Source organism: Oncorhynchus gorbuscha, linkage group LG14 (assembly GCF_021184085.1).
Source record: "Oncorhynchus gorbuscha isolate QuinsamMale2020 ecotype Even-year linkage group LG14, OgorEven_v1.0, whole genome shotgun sequence".
NCBI classification, from domain to species: Eukaryota; Metazoa; Chordata; class Actinopteri; order Salmoniformes; family Salmonidae; genus Oncorhynchus; species Oncorhynchus gorbuscha.
In genome coordinates, this window is record NC_060186.1 from 20,319,198 (window position 1) to 20,343,361 (window position 24,164).

Sequence of the window (24,164 nt, forward strand, 5' to 3'; positions counted from 1 at the left end):
AGTGTGTCAGGGAGAGAGAGAGAGAGAGAGAGAGAGATAGTGTGTCAGGGAGAGAGAGAGAGATAATGTGTCAGGGAGAGAGAGAGAGATGGTGTGTCAGGGAGAGAGAGAGAGATAGTGTGTCAGGGAGAGAGAGAGAGTGTGTCAGGGAGAGAGAGAGCGAGTGTGTCAGGGAGAGAGAGAGAGATAGTGTGTCAGGGAGAGAGAGAGAGCGAGTGTGTCAGGGTGTGTCAGGGAGAGAGAGAGGAGAGAGATGGTGTGTCAGGGAGAGAGAGAGAGCGAGTGTGTCAGGGAGAGAGAGAGAGCGAGTGTGTCAGGGAGAGAGAGAGCGAGTGTGTCAGGGAGAGAGAGAGCGAGTGTGTCAGGGAGAGAGAGAGCGAGGGAGAGAGAGAGCGAGTGTGTCAGGGAGAGAGAGAGCGAGAGAGCGAGTGTGTCAGGGAGAGAGAGAGGGAGAGTGTGTGTCAGGGAGAGAGAGAGAGATGGTGTGTCAGGGAGAGAGAGAGATGGTGTGTCAGAGAGAGAGAGCGAGTGTGTCAGAGAGAGAGAGAGATGGTGTGTCAGGGAGAGAGAGAGATGGTGTGTCAGGGAGAGAGAGAGAGATAGTGTGTCAGGGAGAGAGAGAGAGATGGTGTGTCAGGGAGAGAGAGAGAGATAGTGTGTCAGGGAGAGAGAGAGAGATAGTGTGTCAGGGAGAGAGAGAGAGATAGTGTGTCAGGGAGAGAGAGAGAGATAGTGTGTCAGGGAGAGAGAGATAGTGTGTCAGGGAGAGAGAGAGCGAGTGTGTCAGGGAGAGAGAGAGCGAGTGTGTCAGGGAGAGAGAGAGAGATAGTGTGTCAGGGAGAGAGAGAGCGAGTGTGTCAGGGAGAGAGAGAGAGATAGTGTGTCAGGGAGAGAGAGAGAGAGCGAGTGTGTCAGGGAGAGAGAGAGAGCGAGTGTGTCAGGGAGAGAGAGAGCGAGTGTGTCAGGGAGAGAGAGAGCGAGTGTGTCAGGGAGAGAGAGATAGTGTGTCAGGGAGAGAGAGAGAGAGAGTGTGTCAGGGAGAGAGAGAGAGAGAGAGAGAGTGTGTCAGGGAGAGAGAGAGAGAGAGAGTCAGGAGAGAGAGAGAGAGAGAGAGAGAGAGAGAGAGAGAGAGAGAGAGAGAGAGAGAGAGAGAGAGAGAGAGAGAGAGAGAGAGAGAGAGAGAGAGAGAGAGAGAGAGAGAGAGAGAGAGAGAGAGAGAGAGAGAGAGAGAGAGAGAGAGAGAGAGAGAGAGTGAGTGTCTGACAGAGGGAGAGAGAGTGTGACAGAGAGTGAGTGTCTGACAGAGGGAGAGAGAGAGAGCCTGAGACTGAGTGAGAGAGCCTGAGACTGAGTGAGAGTAACAGAGAGGCAGAGAGTGACTGAGCGACTGAGAGGGAAAGAGTTACTGACTGAGAGACTTAGAGAGGATGACTGAAAGACTGAGAAAGAGTGACTGACTGAGAGAGTGACAGAGTCTGAGAGAGTGACTGAAAGAGAGTGACTGACTGAGAGACTGACTGACTGAGAGACTGAGTGAGTGAGAGACTGAGTGAGTTAGGGACGTGTCAGAGGGAGAGAGAGAGAGCGTGTCAGAGGGAGAGAGAACATGTCAGAGGGAGAGAGAGAGAGTGTGTGTGACTGAGAGAGGGACAGAGAGAGAATGTGACAGAAAGTGACAGAGAGAGAGAGTGTGTCAGTGACAGAGAGAGAGAGAGTGTGTGTGACTGAGAGAGTGACAGAGAGAGAATGTGACAGAAAGTGACAGAGAGGGAGAGTGTGTCAGAGTGACAGAGAGAGAGAGTGTGTCAGTGACAGAGAGAGAGAGTGTGTGACTGAGAGAATGACAGAGAGAGAGAGAGTGTGTGACAGAGAGTGACAGAGAGAGAGTTTGTGTCAGAGGGAAGAGAGAAAGAGAGAGTGTCAGAGGGAGAGAGAGAGAGAGAGAGTGTCCGAAGGAGAGAGAGAGAGTGTCAGAAGGAGAGAGAGAGAGTGTCAGAAGGAGAGAGAGAGAGTGTCAGAAGGAGAGAGAGAGAGTGTCAGAAGGAGAGAGAGAGAGTGTCAGAAGGAGAGAGAGAGAGTGTCAGAAGGAGAGAGAGAGAGTGTCAGAAGGAGAGAGAGAGAGTGTCAGAAGGAGAGAGAGAGAGTGTCACTGAGAGAGTGACAGAGAGAGTGTATGACAGAGAGTGTGTGTGACAGAGAGAGAATGTGACAGAGAGAAAGAGTGTGTAAGAGGGGGAGAGAGAGTGTGACAGAGAGGGAGAGAGAGAGTGTGACAGAGGGGGAGAGAGAGAGTGTGTGACAGAGGGGGAGAGAGAGAGAGAGTGTGACAGAGGGGCAGAGAGAGAAAGTGTGACAGAGGGGCAGAGAGAGAGAGTGTGACAGAGGGGGAGAGAGAGAGAGAGTGTGACAGAGGGGGAGAGAGAGAGTGTGACAGAGGGGGAGAGAGAGAGTGTGACAGAGGGGGAGAGAGAGAGAGAGAGTGACAGAGAGAGTGTATGACAGAGAGTGTGTGTGATAGAGAGAGAATGTGACAGAGAGAGAGAGTGTGACAGAGGGGAGAGAGAGTGTGACAGAGGGGGAGAGAGAGTGTGACAGAGGGGGAGAGAGAGTGTGACAGAGGGGGAGAGAGAGAGTGAGTGACAACGAGAGAGAGTGTGTGACTGAGAGAGTGTGTGACTGAGAGAGAGAGAGTCAGAGGGAGAGAGAGAGTGTGTCACTGAGAGAGAGAGAGTCAGAGGGAGAGAGAGAGTGTGTCACTGAGAGTGACAGAAGGGGAAAGAGAGAGAGTGTGATAGATGGGGAGAGAGAGTGTGTGACTGAGTGACAAAGAGAGAGAGTGTGTCAGAGGAGAGAGAGTGTGTGTGTGGCTGAGAGAGTGACACAGAGAGAGAGTGTGTCAGAGGGAGGGAGGGAGGGAGGGAGGGAGGGAGGGAGGGAGAGAGAGAGAGAGAGAGAGAGAGAGAGAGAGAGAGAGAGAGAGAGAGAGAGAGAGAGAGAGAGAGAGAGAGAGAGAGAGAGAGAGAGAGAGAGAGAGAGAGAGAGAGAGAGAGAGAGAGAGAGAGAGAGAGAGTGACAGAGGGGAGAGAGAGAGAGAGTGACAGAGGGGGAGAGAGAGACTGTGACAGAGGGGGAGAGAGAGACTGTGACAGAGGGGGAGAGAGAGAGAGTGTGACAGAGGGGGAGAGAGAGAGTGTGACAGAGGGGGAGAGAGAGAGTGACAGAGGGGGAGAGGAGAGGTGACAGAGGGGGAGAGTGACAGAGGGGGAGAGAGAGAGTGTGACAGAGGGGGAGAGAGAGTGTGACAGAGGGAGGAGAGAGAGAGAGTGACAGAGGGGAGAGAGAGAGTGTGACAGAGGGGGAGAGAGAGAGTGTGACAGAGGGGGAGAGAGAGAGAGTGTGACAGAGGGGGAGAGAGAGAGAGTGTGACAGAGGGAGAGTATGTGACAGAGAGTGACAGAGAGTGTGTGACTGAGAGAGTGACAGAGAGAGTGTGTGACTGAGAGAGTGACAGAGAGAGAATGACTGAGAGAGTGACAGAGAGAGAATGTGACAGAGAGAGAGAGTGTCAGAGGGAGAGAGAGAGTGTGTCACTGAGAGTGACAGAGGGGGAAAGAGAGAGAGTGTGATAGATGGGGAGAGAGAGTGTGTGTGACTGAGAGAGTGACAGAGAGAGAATGTGACAGAGAGAGAGAGAGAGAGTGTTAGCGGGAGAGAGAGAGTGTGTGACTGAGAGAGTGACAGAGATCGAGAATGTGACAAAGAGAGAGTGTGTGACAGAGGGAGAGAGAGAGAGCATGTCAGAGGGAGAGAGCGTGACAGAGCGTGTGACAGAGACTGAGTCTGAGACAGAGTGACTGAGTGACTGATACAGAGTGAGATAGAGAGTGAGTGACGGACACAGAGAGTGATTGACTGACACAGAGTGACGGAGAGAGAGAGTGACGGAGACAGAGTGACGGAGACAGAGAGAGAGTGACGGAGAGAGAGTGACGGAGACAGAGAGAGAGTGACGGAGACAGAGAGAGAGAGAGAGAGAGAGACAGAGAGAGAGAGAGACAGAGAGCATGACGGAGACAGAGAGAGAGTGACGGAGACAGAGAGAGAGTGACAGAGACAGAGAGAGAGTGACAGAGACAGAGAGCATGACGGAGACAGAGAGAGAGTGACGGACACAGAGAGAGAGTGACGGAGACAGAGAGAGGGTGACGGACACAGAGAGAGAGTGACTGAGACAGAGAGAGAGTGACGGTCACAGAGAGTGATTGACTGACACAGAGTGACGGAGAGAGAGAGTGACGGAGACAGAAAGAGAGTGACAGAGACAGAGAGAGTGAAGGACACAGAGAGAGAGTGACGGACACAGAGAGAGAGTGACGGAGACAGAGAGTGATTGACTGACACAGAGTGACGGAGAGAGAGAGTGACGGAGAGAGAGAGGAGAGAGAGAGTGACGGAGAGAGAGAGTGATGAGACAGAGAGAGAGTGACAGAGACAGAGAGAGTGAAGGAGACAGAGAGAGAGTGACGGACACAGAGAGAGAGTGACGGACACAGAGAGAGAGTGACGGAGACAGAGAGTGATTGACTGACACAGAGTGACGGAGAGAGAGAGTGACGGAGAGAGAGTGACAGAGACAGAGAGAGTGAAGGAGACAGAGAGAGAGAGTGACGGACACAGAGAGAGAGTGACGGACACAGAGAGTGATTGACTGACACAGAGTGACGGAGAGCGAGAGTGACGGAGAGAGAGTGAAGGAGACAGAGAGAGAGAGTGACGGACACAGAGAGAGAGTGACGGACACAGAGAGTGATTGACTGACACAGAGTGACGGAGAGAGAGAGTGACGGAGAGAGAGTGACGGAGACGGAGAGAGAGTGACAGAGACAGAGAGAGTGAAGGAGACAGAGAGAGAGTGACGGAGACAGAGAGAGAGTGACGGAGACAGAGAGAGAGTGACTGAGACAGAGAGAGAGTGACAGAGACAGAGAGAGAGTGACGGAGACAGAGAGAGAGTGACGGAGACAGAGAGAGAGTGACGGAGACAGAGCGAGTGCGTGACTGAGACAGAGCGAGTGCGTGACTGAGACAGAGCGAGTGCGTGACTGAGACAGAGCGAGTGCGTGACTGAGACAGAGCGAGTGCGTGACTGAGACAGAGCGAGTGCGTGACTGAGACAGAGCGAGTGCGTGACTGAGACAGAGCGAGTGCGTGACTGAGACAGAGCGAGTGCGTGACTGAGACAGAGCGAGTGCGTGACTGAGACAGAGCGAGTGCGTGACTGAGACAGAGCGAGTGCGTGACTGAGACAGAGCGAGTGCGTGACTGAGACAGAGCGAGTGCGTGACTGAGACCGAGCGAGTGCGTGACTGAGACAGAGTGAGTGCGTGATTGAGACATAGTGAGTTTGTGACTGAGACAGAGAGTGTGTGACAGAGAGTGACGGAGAGAGAATGTGACAGAGAGAGAGAGAGTGTGTCAGAGGGAGAGAGAGAAAGAGTGTCAGAGGGAGAGAGAGAGAGTATCAGAGTGTGACAGAGGGGGGGGTGTGACAGAGGGGGAGAGAGAGAGTGTGACAGAGGGGGAGAGAGAGAGTGTGACAGAGGGGGAGAGAGAGAGTGTGACAGAGGGGGAGAGAGAGAGTGTGGCAGAGGGGGAGAGAGAGAGTGTCAGAGAGTGTCAGAGGGAGAGAGAGAGAGAGAGTGTGTGTGGCTGAGAGAGTGACCGAGAGAGAATGTGACTGAGAGAGAGAGTGTGTCAGAAGGAGAGAGAGAGAGAGTGACTGATACCTACAGACAGAGAGAGAATGTGACTGAGAGAGAGAGTGTGTCAGAGGGAGAGAGAGAAAGAGTGTCAGAGGGAGAGAGAGTGTGTGTGGCTGAGAGAGTGACAGAGAGAGAATGTGACTGAGAGAGAGAGTGTGTCAGAGAGAGAGAGAGAGAGAGTGACTGATACCTACAGACAGAGAGAGTGACTGAGACAGAGAGAGAGAGTGACTGAGACAGACAGAGAGAGTGACTGAGACAGATAGAGAGTGACTGAGACAGACAGAGAGAGAGTGACTGAGACAGACAGAGAGAGAGTGACTGAGACAGACAGAGAGAGAGTGACTGAGACAGACAGAGAGAGAGTGACAGAGAGAGAGTGACAGAGAGACAGAGAGAGAGTGACAGAGAGAGAGAGAGAGAGACAGAGAGAGAGAGAGAGTGACAGAGAGAGAGAGAGAGAGTGACAGAGACAGAGTGACAGAGACAGAGAGAGAGTGACAGAGACAGAGAGAGAGTGACAGAGACAGAGAGAGAGTGACAGAGACAGAGAGAGAGTGACAGAGACAGAGAGAGAGTGACAGAGACAGAGAGAGAGTGACAGAGACAGAGAGAGAGTGACAGAGACCGAGAGAGAGTGACAGAGACCGAGAGAGAGTGACAGAGACCGAGAGAGAGTGACTGAGACACGTCCTGAGAGACACGTACTGAGAGCCGGAGAGAGAGATGGAGAAATTGCTTAAGCTTGACAGCCATTTTCTCACTTTACCTCAAAAACAAAGAATTTAGGCTATTATATGGTCCATCTCAGATGCAGTCATGACTCAGTTCGAATCCTATTTTTCTGGATGGAACATTAGGTGTTTTGGAGATTTGTAGTCTGTTCCTTACTTTCTGGCTGTGCCGTTGAGTGATAACCCCCCTCCAATCTGCTCTGCACCCCGTCCCAATTATCCCCTCTGTCACACTCTCCTCCTCAGACTTGGATTAAAATTCCATTTGCTTTAGCGGTCACTTTGTTTTGTTTTAGCGTTTACTTTTGTGAGCATTCCATTGGTTCCATTTCGACAGGAAAGCTCAATCAAGCCCATCTAAGGTATTTGAAATGATTTCAAATACTATCTGAACCCATGTCTGCTCTTTCTATTAGCACCGCACTGAGGCGTCGGAGGATAATATGCAAATATTCTCCTCAGTGTGTAAACTGTTAATTGGGACTGAGGCGAGAAAGTCAAACAACAGATTGAGGTGTGTTGGTGACAGACAAAAAGGTTTGTGTGAACGAGGGTCACCTCCGATCACGAGAAGGAAAATGGAAAAGATGCTTTTTACAATCAGTCATATAAAGGAAATTCAACTTGTATGAAATGTTTCTTTCATCTCAAACAGCAACTCGACACCTCCGCCTTCGTTAGGATATTCTTGGGCTGACCAAGCCTTGACTGCCGGAATGTGTTGGTTTTTCATCATTAAGACCCACTTTCTTTTCAACTCCTTGCACGTTGCGAGAACAACATAACAGAATACTTGAAACAACAGAAAGCAAGTGATGTGTTCGTACCTCCCAGTGGAAAAACACAACTTCACATCCTGCTTATCCAGCGAGCGTCAGCCTATCCGTGAGCGGATAACCAAGCAATGTTGATTTGGCCGGCCTTGTCACTCAGTCTCTCTCTCTGTCTGTCTGAAGACTGTATTATCAATCAATCAAGCTTCATTTATATAGCACTTTTCTCACAGCAAATGCATTTCAAGGTGCTTATTTAATCAAATAAAAAGGTGTGAAAAGCTAACACACAACGTTTCCATGCAAATTTCAACTCAAGATAAATTTGGAAATGAATTAAAATAGTAAAAAACAATTGTAATATAACAGTGCATATGAGAGACTAATGCAGCTGGTGACAAATGGTGATATAATATACTGGATATAGAATCAAATGGAGTCGAGCAACCTCTGCTTTATGGCCAGCACTGCATTCTGAAAGTGTGTTCGCTTAACGTTCTTTGTACTGAACTGCTGTCCTTGAATCCTGGTCGACACCACCACCGTTCTCCCAGGTGATCGACACGTCAAAACACCTTTTATAGAACTTTAGTATAGGAATCTTTATAAATCTCTGAAAAGGAAAGTTTCCGAAGCGAATAGGGGATGAAAAGTCATCTACTTCAGATAAATGTCACCTCTCCCTCACACACCTCCACCTTCCCTACAGACGTAATAGAGGGTGTAATGTGGATTAATGGTGTTCTGAAGGAAGCCCTCCTCATTGATAACCAGTTTACACTTCTTCAACCCACACATCTTCTCTCCCTATCAACCTCTCTCTCCGTCTCTTTCCACTTGTCGCCCACAGTCCCTCTCTACCTTTCCGACTCACCCATATCCCCCCACCTGCCTCTCTCCCTCTTTCACTCTCCTCCTCAGGCTTCGTCTCTCCCTTTGTCCCTCCCACACCCCATACTCCCTCTCTCTCTCTCGAACTTTCTTCCCGCTCTCTCTCTTCCCCTCTCCCGCTCTCTCTCTCTTTCTCAATAGGATCAGTGCTCCTGGTCCAGCCAGACTCTGTAATGAGTTATTTACAGTGTGATAAACCTCTGCTTTAATCTCCTTAGACCCCAGGCACAAACCACTGAGTGCCACTTTATAGTGCAGAAATGTCACTTAGTGTAGTGTTGTGTTTGTGCCTAATATCCAGACAAAAGAAAGTATTCAAAAGTTAACTTCTTGGCTCATTAGTTTATACCCTTTCGCCATTTATATTGTAATACTTTCAAGTGTCCTATTTATTTCCCCAACTTTGATGTCTTCCACTCTTTAATATCTCTGACTCTGAATGCTCGGCTATGAAAAGCCAACTGACATTTACTCCTGAGGTGCTGACCTGTTGTACCCTCTACAACCACTGTGATTATTATTGTTATTATTATTATCTGACCATGCTGGTCATCTATGAACGTTTGAACATCTTGGCCATGTTCTGTTATAATCTCCACTCAGCACGGGCTGGTTTCTCTCTAGGTTTCTTCCTAGGTTCCTGCCTTTCTAGGGAGTTTTTCCTAGCTCCGTGCTTCTACATCTGCATTGATGCTGTTTGGTGTTTTAGGCTGGGTTTCGGTACAGCACTTTGTGACATTGGCTGATGTAAAAAGGGCTTCATAGATGCATTTGATTGATTGAATGAATGGAGTCTTGGAGTGGCAATATGTCACTTTTTGGGTGACCTGACCAAATGCACATAGAAAGGTGAGTTATAGAACTATCATTCCACTTGAAAGCAAGTTTATGAAGTGGTAGATCTGTTTTATGTGAGCTATTTCTATGCTTCCCGTTCTAAAGTTTTTTTTATGCATCTTTTTACTTTCAATTTGGAAACCAGCTTCAAACCACTGAGGAAATCATATTTTTGGTTATGGAAAATATATTTCAGTGGTTTAAATGGTACAATGATTCTCTACACTTTACTAGCTTATTTTGTCACATAAACTGAAATTAGGCGAACCATTAGAGTTTTAGCAACCAGGAAAGGGTGGAACGATTTCTGCATATTGCAACTTTAATGGCCATGTCTTTCTTCACAACTTATTCAGCACGCAGAATTGGATTCAAAATGTCCGCCAGCTCTGCGATGACCCTGGGCCTAAAGGAGAGGCCTTGCTCTCGTCATCCGTCACAGCAACATTTACAGTGTCTTCCGAAAGTGTTCACACCCCTTGACTTTTCTACCTTTTGTTGTGTCACAGCCTGAATTTAAAATGGATTACATTTTAGGTGTCTTGTCTCTGGCCTACACACACTAACCCATAATGTCAAAATGAAATGATGTTTACAAATGAAAAGCTGAAATGTCTTGAGTCAATAAGTATTCAACCTCTTGTTTATGGGAAGACTAAATAAGTTCAGGGGTAAAAATGTGCAAGTCACATAAGTTGCATGGACTCACTCTGTCCGCAATAATGTTGTGTATCATGATTTATTAATGACTACCTCATCTCTGTACCCCACACATACAATTATCTGCAAGGTCCCTCAGTTGAGTAGTGAATTTCAAACACAGATTCAACCACAAAGACCAGGGAGGTTTTCCGATGCCTCACAAAGAAGGGCTCCTGTTGGTAGATGGGTAAACATTTAAAAAGTATCCCTTTGAAAATGGTGAAGTTATTCATTATACTTGAATGGTGTATCAATACACCCAGTCACTACAAAGATACAGGCGTCCTTCCCAACTCAGTTGTTGAAAGGAAGGAAACCGCTCAGTGATTTCACCATGATGCCAATGGTAAGTTTAAAACAGTTACAGAGTGTAATGGCTTTGATAGGAGAAAACTGAGGATGGATCAACAACATTGTAGTTACTCCACAATACTAACCTAAATGACAGAGTGAAAAGAAGGAAGCCTGTACAGAATAAAACTATTCAAAAACATGCGTCCTGTTGGCAACAAGACACTAAAGTAATACTGCAAAAATGTGGCAAAGCAATTCACTTTTTCACCTGAATACAAAGTGTTGTGTTTGGGGCAAAACACATCACTGATTACCTCTCTCCATATTTCCAAGCATAGTGATGGCTGCATCATGTTATGGGTATGTTTGTTATCGTTAATGACTGGGGAGTTTTTCAGAATAAAAAAATACATGTAATAGACCTAAGCACAGGCAAAATCCTAGAGAAAAAAACTATTTCAGTCTGCTTTCCACCAGACACAGCAGGACAATGACCTAAAACACAAGGCCAAATCTACACTGGAGTTGCTTACCAAGAAGACAATGAATGTTCCTGAGTGGCCACGTCACAGTTTTGACTTAAATCTACTTGAATATCTATGGCAAGACCTGAAAATGGTTGTCTATATATTGAATATAAACCAATTTGACAGAGCTTAAAGAATATTGAAAATAATAATTGACAAATGTTGCACAATCCAATAGTGGAAAGAGGCTTAATAACGTACAGAGAAAGACGCACAGCTGTAATCACTGCTAAAGGTGCTTCTACAAAGTATTGACTCGGGGGGTACTTGTGTAAATGAGCTATTTCTGTATTTCATTTTCAATAAATTAGCATGAAGGAGTATTGTGTGTAGATGGGTGAGAATTTTTATTTTTTAAGTGAGGACGTAAATATAGAATAAGTCAAGGGGCATGAATACTTTCTGAAGGCACTGTACATTCTTCTACATTCCTCTTTTCACTCTCCACTTCCTCACTCTCTTTCTTCGGTCTCGTCTTCCTCTTTCTTCTCTTGCTCCATACCTGTCAATCATCCTCTCTGCTTTCTCCCCTATCTTCTTCCCCCACTAAAATATATGATTCAATTCACAGAGAACGTTTACTCCTTGCCACAATTTACTGCTAGACCAAACTGCAGTTAGGTTTGAGGGGAGGAAGGGCCTGGACAGCAATCAGCTAGTTTCACTCTGTAGGGAAACTGATATTGATATCACAGCACATATGGTGCATGTTAAAGGAAGATGGCAGCATGGGTTGGTATTAAACAGATGGTGGCGTTGCCATCAGAGCTGTTGATATGAACCCTGTCTTGTTTCAATATCAGATAAGAAAGGATCACTGTATTTGATGCTAGGTGAGAGTCAGCTTTCTGATATGGTAATTCTCTTGAATACTAGATGTGATAACCTCATGAGCCACGTTCAGCATGTGTTAACTGTAAGTGGCTTTGGATAAAAGCCTCTGCAAAATGACCATATAATGATGATATATTTGAACACTGCGTGGCATCCAAATGTGAGCAAGAAAGGGAAGAAGCCCTAAAGCTAGGGGCTATGCAGGGGGCAGCCTTCATATGGCACAGGGAGAGAGAGACTGCTGGTAGGAAGTAGGAAAGGAGAAGGGACTGTCCTCCCAACAAACCCATCCCTTAATTACAGTACAGAGCTGCCAGTAGCCTAGAGGGGAACAGTCAATTAGCGCTAGGTAATGGGCTTATGTAATATAAACCGCAACGGTCCTCTGTAGCTCATTTGGAGGAGCACGGAGCTTGCAACACCAGGATAGTGGGTTCGATTACCGGGACCACCCGTACGCATGACTAAGCTTTGGATAAAAGTGTGGCATATATTAATGCAATTGTAATGTTCTCTTCACGATGGATATTCAGGGAAAAGCATCTAGAGAGAGTGTAGCCTGAGAACATCCCTGAAGACTACAATTATAGTTTCATTTCAGTTTGATGTGAATGTTTATTTGTTAAATGTCACGATTACATATAATTAGTTTATCAGATGTTTGATATTTCCAGGTTATATTGTTTGATATTATTCTTTAATTCAGTTCATTTTGTTTCCTTCCCTTTTTGTTTTCTAGCGTGACTTCTGCAAAGCTTGTCCACCCTGTTACAGATCCTGTCACAGTCAACCCTGTTACGGTCCACCCCGTTACAGATCCTGTCACAGTCAACCCTGTCACAGTCAACCCTGTCACAGTCAACCCGGTTACACACCCGGTTACAGACCCTGTATCAAACAGGTAATATAGTATACATGCCTATTGGCTGGGTGGATGCTTTGCTCTTCCTTGCTATTAAGCATAAGCCTCTTCATCTGTCTTTCTGTGGAGAACCCCAGCTAATTAATCTCTCTGGAAGTCCTGCCTCTACCACTGTCTCATTAAGTCAGTCCAACCACTAACCCGTATGCTGCGTGTGCCGTGTGTTGGATTGCCTGAAATCCTGCTATGCATTGCTAATGCTAAGATGTGCAAGATTTATTTGTGCCTTCCGATTTGTCTTTAAGTGTATTTAATAGAAAAAAATTAAGCTTAGTTCTCATCGTGTGTGGTGTGTGGGTGTGGGTGGTGTGTGTGATAGCAACGGTTGAAATACATTCTGCCTCCGAGCCTGAGTCAATTTATAGAATTGTTCCTCGCAACGGGGTCTACCATTTACCTCTCTGATAACGATAGCCTCAGTGTTCATACTGACACACAGTCACTAGTTATTTAGCTAAACAGACCCTGCATAGACAGAGAGCAGACATGGGTCCAAATAGTATTTGTTTTCATTCAAATACTTAATCATTGATTGAGCTTGCTTGGCGCAATGGAATTGTCATGGAGATGCAAAACTATGTCCATTTGATTCTCCAGACAGAAAGAAGTATTGGAAGGAAAACCGATACTATTTGAACCCAGGTCTTTCGGACAATAACAAACTACAATGCAGCTTTAAGAAATGCTTCACTTCTAAGGCATGTTTTGCAACCTTTATCTTCATTTTCCTCTCTTATCCTCCCTGCTGACACACTAACACACACAGGGGCCATTGATCATGAGATAGAGGCTGTATGATCTGGGAGCCTGGCTGTGTGGGTCGACAGCGCTTCTCAGAGAGGTCATACTCTGGTTTACTCCTAGGGATTTCTGCTAGCAGAGGTAACAGAGAGAGAGAGAGCGAGAGAGAGAGGGTGTGGGAGGGAAAAGGAGGGGAAGGTGGTGCCATACGGATGGCGGGAGAGATAAAGACCTGGGGGAGATAGAGAAGCATCATTAAGGCGAGAGAGGAACAAAGAGATCTATAGAAAAGGAAAACGAGTGAATGAAAAGTGACAAAGAGAGTGATTGCCTATAGAAAGACTGTGTGATCTAAGCATGATTTGTATGAGTCACTCGTCAGTTCTTTTGATGTTGTCAATCAGGACTGATGTCATCCACTCCTACAGGAGTCAATTGCCCCGCAATCCACAGACCTATTCACTGGGCCTGCCTCTGACGCACTTGGAAATGCTTGAAATGCGCAAACACACGTTAATGCTGGAAAGCCTTGACTGGAGACAAGCGTTGAAGTTGGAGACTTTCCAGGTTCAGCTGAGAAGAGTGTCATTTAATATCTGTTAATATCCCTCATTCTCTCACAGATGCTTGAATTAACTCGTGATAATCCGTGTTGGCTGGGAAGGTCACGCACGTTTCACCAGCCCACAGAAACATCATTTAACAAGCATTTGGGGAATACCCCCGGGCATGCGTCGTATAAGGGAATGTAAAGCCGCAATGGAGATTAATCCTGTCAAATGGGCTGTGAAGACAATTATCCACTTTGAAGATAATAACGTATAAATATCGGTCTAGCAATTCACTATAAATAGGTTTTTAATGTTGATCTATACTGAATGTACAAACCATTAGGAACACCTGCTCTTTCCGTGACATAGACTGAGCAGGGGAGGAGACGGGTTAAAGAAGGATTTTTAAGTCTTGAGACACTTTGCATATATTATTATTATATTATATTATTACTTTAGACTTGAGCAAGACAAAAGATTGAAGTGCCTTTGAATGGGATATGGTAGTAGGTGCCAGGCGCACCAGTTTGAGGGTGTCAAGAACTGCAGCGCCGCTGTTTCCCGTGTGTATCAAGAATGGTCAAACCAACCAACGGACATCCAACCGACTTGACACAGCTGTGCGAAGCATTGGAGTCGTCCCTGTGGGATGCGGTCGACACCTTGTAGAGTCCGTGCCCCGACGAATTGAGGCTGTACTGGGGGCTAAAGGGGGTGCAGGAAGGTGTTCCTAATGTTTTGCAAGCTCCGTGTGTTGTTAAGACTGTATGTGTCGTTGTGTGTAAGTAAACAACAGCCGTTGCTGTCCTATTTGTGGCCTGGCCTTTGTGTTTTTGAACGCCAAGCTGAACTGATGTGCGCCTGTGAAGTAACCTTGCCCCTACGTTCACATATGTTTTGAGTCACGTTCACATACCTATCATAACAATCCTGTTATAACCCCCTGTCCTGTCTGACCAGTCCTGCAACGTCCCTGCATGCAAGCGTCATGGTCCAAACATGTCACAGACTCCGACGGACATACAGGCTGACCTGTTTATATGGCGGGTTGGAGAGGAGAGGTGGCGATTACAGTAGATGAGAGGAATGGGGTAAGCGAAAATGTAGGATAATATTTGACAAGCTTCAGGGAATGATAGCTGGCAGGAGAGGAGAGGGGAGAGTGGATTGTCATACCTTATCTGTTACCAGAGCTGAAATCTGCTGTGTACCCTCATGTTCAAGGTGTTTGTTCCTGTGAGGTGGGGACCTTAAACCCAGCTTTACTATCTCCCAGACAGACCGATACAGATATTTTCTCGACCCCTCTCCATGCTCCAGAAATCACAGAATACAGGCCACTCCTCAGAGACCATACTAATCTGAATACAACTCTAGATGTATCAACTCTGCAAATAGGAAGAGTTATAGGCGAGCCTATCTTATTTTTTGTTACTGTTGTTATAAGCATTACAATCTTTTATGGTGCTGGGTAGTGTATCCTGGGGGTCCTTGAACTTTTTTGGACTGGGACATGCACTTTGAGGCCATTTAGTTTGTCAGGCAAAGTTGTCAGGCGATTTAAAGTGGCCTGACTTGGAGGAATATATCAGATGTGAGATGGAGTGAGTAAATGGTTTGATTTATGGGGCCTGCCTCTTGGTGCCTTCTCTCTCTCTCTATTTTTCTCTCCCTCTCTCTGTCTCTCTGTCTCTCTGTCTCTCTCTCTCTCTCTCTCTCTCTCTCTCTCTCTCTCTCTCTCTCTCTCTCTCTCTCTCTCCCTCTCTCTGTCTCTCTGTCTCTCTGTCTCTCTCTCTCTCTGTCTCTCTGTCTCTCTGTCTCTCTCTCTCTCTCTCTCTCTCTCTCTCTCTCTGTCTCTCTGTCTCTCTGTCTCTCTCTCTCTCTCTCTCTCTCTCTCTCTCTCTCTCTCTTTCTCTAACGGCAGGGTTTGGCAGCTTATTCGCAGAGCAATCAGTGTCATGCACACAGCTGCAACCGCGTCGCCTCTTAGACCCGCCCATTAATCCCACAAAAGTTGAGTCCCAGCCTCATTTGTGTAGTCTTGTCGCATTTCTCATGTCCTCCTGCATTTCTCTGCCCCCCCCCAGGTCAAAGGCTCCAGAGCAGGCTCCATCAGAGGAGAGTGACAGAGTGAAGAAGGAGCGCCCGATGAGCACCATGAGCCAGGCGTCTAACTACACAGGAGGGTCAGACTACAGCACCTATCCTGGCAGCAGCCCCGCCACACGGGTGAGTGCTCCACGTCGGCCTGGACACCCAACCCCTAACAGACCACTAGACCCATGCCTTAAGCACGGGTATAGATCTGAGAGGGTTAGAAGTTGGTGGTTCCGAAAGAGCACATGGATGCCACTGTAATGGATGTCATGCAATTCTGGTTCATGTACAAGGACCGGGTTGGATTAACAAGAGGGACTTGGCTAATAGGGGCCTGTGAGAGGGGAGACAGAGGTCCCAGTTCTGGGTTTTTGAGAGGTGTCTTGTGGGGTCAGTGCTCGCTCCCATTTTCTCCATTAGTTCAATGTTATGAGAGCCGTATTAGTCCACAGAGAGTATCAGAACAGGGACTCTACATTAGATAATATATGCTGGATTATCCCAGCCCTGTCACAGCTTCACAGTTCATAAATGCTTAATAGATTGGTGTATAAATATGCATGCTTTGATCAAATGAAAAGCATGCTTTCATGAATTAATGATGTTTTACTTCTGCTTACACTGACCAAAGGTATTGCTTGGTGGCATGTATTTATTAATGAGCTGTAATTATTGATGAGTTACCATAGAGCACCACAGTGGAGGTGTCATAATACCCATAAAATCTAGCTGTCATATGGACAGACAGAAATACTCTTCAATTTCATCAGCTGTCCGGGTGGCTGGTCTCAGACGTCCCGCAGGTGAAGACGCTGGATGTGGAGGTCCTGGGCTGGCGTGGTTACACGTGGTCTGCTGTTCAGGCCGGTTGGATGTACTGTCACATTCTCTAAAACGACGTTGGAGTCGGTTTATGGTAGAGAAATGAACATTAAATTCTCTGGCAACAGCTCCGGTGGACATTCCAGCTGTCAAAATGCCAATTGCACGCTCCCTTAAAACTTGAGACATCTGTGGCATTGTGTTGTGTGACAAAACTGCACATTTTAGAGTGGCCTTTTATTGTCCCCAGCTATACAGTCTATGGCAATAAACAAACAAAGTAGAAGTTTTGGAATGGCCTAGTCAAAGTCCTGACCTAATCCCAATGAAATTGTTGTGGCAGGACATGAAACAAGCAGTTCATCGTTGAAACCCCAAGGATAACATTCAGCAACAAAAATATACAAAAATAAAGAAAATCAGAAAGGGGGCAAATACCTTTTTCACGGCGTTGTATATAAATGATTTTACATACATACTGACAGTTTATCTATTTACATTTTCAGCCTTCAAGGTCTTACAAAAAGGTCCACAACTTTGGCAAGAGGTCCAACTCTATTAAGAGGAACCCCAATGCCCCGGCGGTCAAGAGCAACTGGCTTTACAAACAGGTATTGGAAAGTTTGTACATCCTTTGTAGTTCCCAGAATAGAAGAGCTTGACTAAATTACTTCTTTAGTGCAATTGACTCTCAAAATAGTCCAGAGAATTGCAGAACCTGAGCGGATCAAATGGCTGATTGCAGTGAGGATGAGTTGGTGTTGGTGGAAGTGTGCAGCCTACACAGGCTTCCTCAGTGGGTTGAGGAGAGAATCTGTGTGGCAGGGCTTTGAGGGGATAGCCACCTGCACACACACACACATACAATTCTAAAACTGATACAATTGTTATTTTTCTTCATCAAATTACACACAATAACCCATAATGACAAAAGCAAAAAGAAGTTTAGACAAAATATCACATTTACATAAGTATTCAGGCCATTCGCTCGGTACTTTGTCGAAGCACCTTTGGCAGCGATTACAGCATCGAGTCATCTTGGGTATGACTCTACAAGCTGGGCACACCTGTACTTGGGTGTCTTCTCTGCAGAGTCTCTGGGTAGGGAGCGTTGCTGCACAGCTATTTTCAGGTCTCTCCAGAGATGTTCGATTGGGTTCAATCCGCGCTCTGGTTGGGCCACTATAGAACATTCAGAGACTTGTCCCAAAGCCACTCCTGCAGTGTCTTGGCTGTGTGCTTAGGGTCATTGTCCTGTTGGAAGGTGAACCTTCACCCCAATCTGAGGTCCTGAGCGCTCTGGAGCAGGTTTTCATCAAGGATCTCTCTGTACTTTGCTCCGTTCATCTTTGCCTCGATCCTGACTGGTCTCCCAGTCCCTGCCGCGGAAAAACATCCCTACAGCATGATGCTGCCACCACCATGCTTCACCGTAGGGATAGTGCCAGGTTTCTTCCATAAGTGAAGCTTGGCATTCAGGACAAAGAGTTCAATCTTGATTTCATCAGGCCAGAGAATCTTGTTTCTCATGGTCTGAGAGTCTTTAGGTGCCTTATGGCAAACTCCACGCGAACTGTCATGTACCTTTTTACTGAGGAGTGGCTTCTGTCTAGCCCCTCTACCATAAAGGCCTGATTGGTGGAGTGCTGCAGAGATGCTTGTCCTTCTGGAAGGTTCTCCCATCTCCACAGAGGAACTCTGGAGCTCTGTGAATGACCATCAGGTTCTTGGTCACCTCCCTAACCAAGGCCCTTCTCCCCCGATTGATCAGTTTGGCCAAGCTTCCATGTTTTGGTACCCTTCCCCAGATCTGTGCCTCAATCCTGTCTCAGAGCTCTACGGACATTTCCTTTGACCTCATGGCTTGGTTTTTGCTCTGACATGCACTGTTAACTCTGGGACCTTATATAGACAGGTGTGTGCCTTTCCAAATCATTTCCAATACATTGAATTTACCACAGGTGGACAATCAAGTTGTAGAAACAGCTCAAGATGATCAATCGAAACAGAGTCTACCTGAGCTCAATGTAGAGTCTCTACTTATGTAAATAAGGTATTTCGGTTGTTTTATTTCGCTTTGTCATTGTGGGTTATTGTGTGTAGATTGATGAGGATTTTTATTTATTTAATCCATTATAGAATAAGGCTGTAATGTAACAAAGTGGAAAAAGTCAAGGGGTCTGAATACTTTCCGAAGGGACTGTACACACACACACACACACACACACACACACACACACACACACACACACACACACACACACACACACACACACACACACACACACACACACACACACACACACACACACACACACACACACACACACACTCAAAGGGAACTTGACAATGTCATAGGGGTTTATCCAGGCTTATCACAACCGGCCAGGATTGGGAGTCCCATAGGGGGGGGGCGCACAATTGGCCCAGCGTCTTCCAGGTTTGGCCGGTGTAGGCCGTCATTATAAATAAGAATTTGGTCTTAACTGATGTTTGGGTAGGTTCCTTGTTCCTTGTCCCTTGTCAATCATTGGCTTATTGGGGAAATCAGCAATCGGACAATATCTTCTTTAAGTAAATCAATCAAACCTTTATTAATGCAATTGCAGACAGAAGTTGACAACGGAAACACAACACCTGTGTTTCAGACTAAGTTCTGCACCCCACCTAAGGGCCCAGCTGATTTTATACATGTGATCACTCCATGGTGGTATGATCACCTACGTCAATGTATGTATGCAGCAATATGCTGAGGTTACCTTATAAGGTAACCTGAATTCATTAGCATTGTCTACTGTCACACAAGATCAACATGTCAAAACCAGACAGTGGTTACTTCTCTTTATCTAGTTTCGGTCTGACTCAGACCTCGTCTGCAAGCACAGTCTCACGACAACCAGGGCTTAACCACAAAGACTAATATAGATGGCTTGTGCAATGTATAGTGGCAGAGTTTTTAGACACATAGCAACTGTATCTTATTATAAAGCCTGCAGCAAAACATATGAATCTCTTGTTATCTGCCAATTGTATTCAGTCTAAATGTTGATGCATCATTTTGTCATTCTCATTTACATAGTCTGAGTCTTTTGTTTTAGTTAGTACTGATACGGTGGCAAAGTGACAACCATCCTTGATTGGATGTAGCTTTCTCTCTGTCTCAATTAATCAGGTCACTTTACAGACTTGCTCGACCAACCTTGTGGTGGCTCAGCTATTTTGCTCATGATCTTTCAACCTGTACAATGCAACTTGAGCATTTCCTCTCCCTCACCAAGCTCCGGCTGTGGGTCAATTTGTCAATGTGTCTCGACCCCCTAGCACACACAGCACACAAACAGACCCACACTCACTCACAACGATCAACATTAGCATCACTCAGTTTCCAACCAGAGTTGAGCTGTTGTCAATAACCTTTCTCCTATATATGCTTCCCTCTCTACCATGCTGAATTACCCTTTCAAAGCTGCATTGATTCTCTTCTCGAAAGACTTGCCTTTTCTCCTTCTCAAACCTGACAACCAAAAGTCTTCTCTTAAAGGGGACATCTTTTATTTATGATGGCAAGGCTTTGTACTCCTACTCATGCATCAAAAGAAGCTGAAAATGAAAACAAGAAAAACACAAAACAGTCTTTAGATTATTTATGTTGTGAATAAAAAAAGAAAGGCAACGTTAGAAGAGAAGCCGTTATTGTTTTAGAGAAAAGATTGGAGCTTATTATCTTGAGACTAAAGGCAACTAAAGCGCGCACACACACAGCTATAAAAACAGAAATGGGAAACTTGTCTGGTAGTTATTAAAAATATAAATTGAATTAGGGCCAATTAGCTTCAGTGGGAGGAGATAGCTGTGGTTAATGAAACTGTCTGGGATCAGAGGGAGCGTGTACGTTGCTTCCTGAACTCCGTGACAGAGTTAGCCACTCCGAGCTGGAGGGACAGCAGGGTGTGCAGGATTTGGTTCTAGCCGAGCTATACTTACGCATCTAATTCAGCAAATCAAGGTAGGTCTAGATGGTAAACAAGCGCAGCCTATAGGTATCCAGGACCAGTATTGAGGAACACCGCTCCATGCACTAGATCTGATAGCGGATGCTTGAATAGATGGAAGCAATTTGCCATTTATTGTCGAAAGGCTCACCTAGCTTATCAGAGGGCAAGGAAGCGCTTCTACAACATGTTTTGCTCTGTCTCAGTATCTGATTGGATTCTCCCATCTTCTGTTACCCTGTAGGACAGCACAGGGATGAAGCTATGGAAGAAGAGGTGGTTTGTGCTGTCTGACATGTGCCTGTTTTACTACAGAGGTGAGACACACACACACACACACACACACACTCAAAACGCAACACACGGTCAAAGTTTGAGTATAGGACATCCACCAGGTGCATCATAGCTAGCAGTAAAAGGCAAACGTATTTGCTGCAGACGTAGACGTAACACAATTCTCCCAGGTTTCAGAGAGTTTCATTTCCATAAATTGTTCAATTAAATGGTCCCGGAGTGCAATCAGCCAGCTCTTTCATGACATGCCCAGAGGGGAATTTCCTGTTTATTGGCAAACCAAGAGACGAGAGAAGAGTTCTTAAAAGAGTGTTGACGTGCTATGCTTTCTGATAACAACATCTAGCTCTCTCACACGCTCTTATCATCTTCACTCACTTCATTTGAACTTAAGTGCCGCCTGTCAATGAGTTTTCAGGGGTACGGTTTTGACTAGGAATTGTGTCTATCTGAAGGCAGGAAGGAAAGAGGTTGTTGGGGGAATATGAATGACCATCTCTGATGGTTCTGCTCTGGTCAGGATCTCTGTCGCCACAGAATGATCAAATCAAATCTATTCATATCATCACATAGCTTAAAGGTTAAGGTCACCTTGCTTCGTCTTTGTAGAATCTAGTGAAACGCCCATTTTTAAATCAAATCAAACGTTATTGTTCACATGTGCCGAATACAACAGGTGCTGTAGACTTGACAGTGCAATGCTTACTTACAAGCCCATTCCCAACAGTGCAGTTAAAAAAAGAAGACACATATTAGCTAACTAAAAAAAGAAAATAGTAACACAATAAAAATATTACAGGGCTATAAAGGAGTACCGATACCGAGTCCATGTGCAGGGGTACGAGGTAGGTCATTGAGCTAATACAGTATGTACATATGGGTAGAGGTGCTGCTTTCAGGAGGAGGAGGTGCTGCGTTCTCATTTCATCTTCTCGATCTCGCTCCCTCTCCTCTCAGTTAATAATGCAGCAGTAGAGAGAGAGCGGGGCAGACGCAGGGATGGAGAGCTGCGGGGAATTCTACTGTACTTGCCTGTTTAAAGTAAACTCTGAAGCTGGGTTTGGGCTCTGTTGGTTTTGCTGCAGTCATGCTGCACTCTACAGATGGTGTGTTACAACACCGTGTAGGCATTATATCCAACCCAGCTTCACGTAAAACACTCTGAGCAGCAAGAGGGATTGATTCCAACATTGTTTACTTGTCTCTCTTTGATGCTATGCTATCACACCCCAGTTAGTGTGTTTGTTTACCAAGTTGCACTGTTAGGATTCAATTTGACTGCGAAATTATAGATGTTTGGCAAAGCTGCCCGAGGAGAAACGGGTTTGTTGCTCCATCTGGTTTGGGTACCCTACTGTGTAACATGCTGTAAGCCCGGGATTTGGGGGTTCTTAGTGAAGAAAGAAAGTGAACATCCCGCCATGCTCTGATAAACTCCAGACTAAATGGTCCTATCTGAGACGATTAACACACCCAGACTGAGGACAATGCGTCAGAACTTCGTAGGCACCTTTTATGTTTCCGGTACATCCAGTGTCCACTGTCCTGTTAGAATGCTGATAGTTCCCCTCCTCTGATCTCTCCTGACTTTTCTCCGCCAGATGGACCATAATGCACTATTCCACAGCCTGCATCGACATTGTAAACCATATATGACGATTCTTCACGTCCTCTGTCCCGCAGATGAGAAGGAGGAGGGCATCCTGGGAAGTATCCTGCTGCCCAGTTTCCACATCTCCATGCTGTCTGTCGACGACCACGTCAGCAGGAAATACGCCTTCAAGGTCAGTACTGTACACACAGACACAGCCATATAAAGGCCGCTGCGCTTCCGCGAGTGGACGGCCTAGGTGGTTGCAATGCGGAGCCCGAAAATTTACTTGGGAAAAATGTTTAGGGGGGGGGTACTTGTTTACTTGTTACTGAAGGCAAATCTATCATCCGTAACTCCTTGTCCGTCGGGCTGGATTGTATAATGTATGGATATCTGTATAGACAGCGGTAGGTGACGCGGAAGCACGTCTTCCCGCTGTATACCACAGCAGAGTTATTGCTTTTGTACTGAGTTTCTGTAGTGCTATGTATCAACAGCCATTGTCAGACAATCCCGTAGGGGTAGGAAGCTATGGTGAGCATCAACTGGTCACTCGCGTCGCGATATCGTGGAGGATTTGAATAGTTCAGCTTTAGTCCTGCCCTGTTCAGCTCCCTCGCCCATGTTCGCATCGCTCAATGGTCCCTCGCCCACTCTGCTTCTCTCTCATTCCTTCCATTGAAAGTGAATGGCTTCCGATGTTTCACCGCGCGATGCTGCTTTCTAGTCTATGAAACACTGTGACACACACACTTCTCTGCGCTTTTGGTCTTTCCTTTCAGAGAATCTCTGAAAAAGTGTTTGTATATGGAGAGCTCTTTGTGCGTAGATCCATGATAAAGTCAATAGATTTTCTAGTCTCAATGGGCAAGCGGGTGATTGGAGCAAGATGGGCAGAGAGAGAACATGAAGGAAAGTATATACTGATAGAATGCTATATCGACCTTCTGAGCATGTTATACTCACATACTGTTTCACACAAGTCATCACAGTCAACACCGGTTCACTCCGACACATTGACACCGTCTATAACACAGTAACAAACCCATCCGTTCTCTACTCCCCCACATCCCCTACTGTCTGTCCTCTCCTCTGATGTGTGTTAGTGCACATCCCAAATGGCACCCTATTCCCTATATAGTACACTAGCCCTGATCTAAAGTAGTGGACTATACAGTGCCTTGCAAAAGTATTCATCCCCCTTGGCATTTTTCCTATTTTGTTGCATTACAACCTGTAATTTGAATGGTGTTTTATTTGGATTTCATGTATTGGACATACACAAAATAGTCCAAATTAGTGAAGTAAAATTTTCAAAATAACTATAAAATATATTTATACAAATTAAAAACGGAAAAGTGGTGCGTGCATTCACCCCCTTTGCTATGAAGCCCCTAAATAAGATATGGTGCAACCAATTACCTTCAGAAGTCACATAATTAGTTAAATAATGTCCACCTGTGTGCAATCTAAGTTTCACATGATCTGTCACATGATCTCAGTATACAGTGGGGAGAACAAGTATTTGATACACTGCCGATTTTGCAGGTTTTCCTACTTACAAAGCATGTAGAGGTCTGTAACGGAGCACCATTAAATCCATTATTACAAAATGGAAAGAATATGGCACCACAACAAACCTGCCAAGAGAGGGCTGCCCACCAAAACTCACGGACCAGGCAAGGAGAGCTGCAAAGCTCCACAGTGGAGATTGGAGTATCTGTCCATAGACCCACTTTAAGACGTACTTTCCATAGAGCTGAGCTTTACGGGAAAGAGTTGCCAGAAAAAAGCCAT

The 24,164-nt window shown here is 45.9% G+C and overlaps 1 protein-coding gene across 16 annotated transcripts in view; it reads left to right on the plus strand.

The window, feature by feature from the left end:
• Positions 1 to 24,164, plus strand: part of plekha5 (pleckstrin homology domain containing, family A member 5) — a 197,281-nt gene that overhangs the window by 129,578 nt on the left and 43,539 nt on the right. For 14 of the 16 annotated variants that reach the window (XM_046297427.1, XM_046297424.1, XM_046297425.1 and 11 more), the window contains 5 exons: positions 12,094 to 12,255; positions 15,656 to 15,797; positions 16,994 to 17,098; positions 20,724 to 20,796; positions 22,457 to 22,557. In XM_046297427.1, coding sequence (XP_046153383.1) covers positions 12,094 to 12,255; positions 15,656 to 15,797; positions 16,994 to 17,098; positions 20,724 to 20,796; positions 22,457 to 22,557 — 583 coding nt within the window. The remainder of the gene's footprint in view (positions 1 to 12,093; positions 12,256 to 15,655; positions 15,798 to 16,993; positions 17,099 to 20,723; positions 20,797 to 22,456; positions 22,558 to 24,164) is intronic. The other 2 variants (XM_046297430.1, XM_046297438.1) reach the window with 1 other exon arrangement.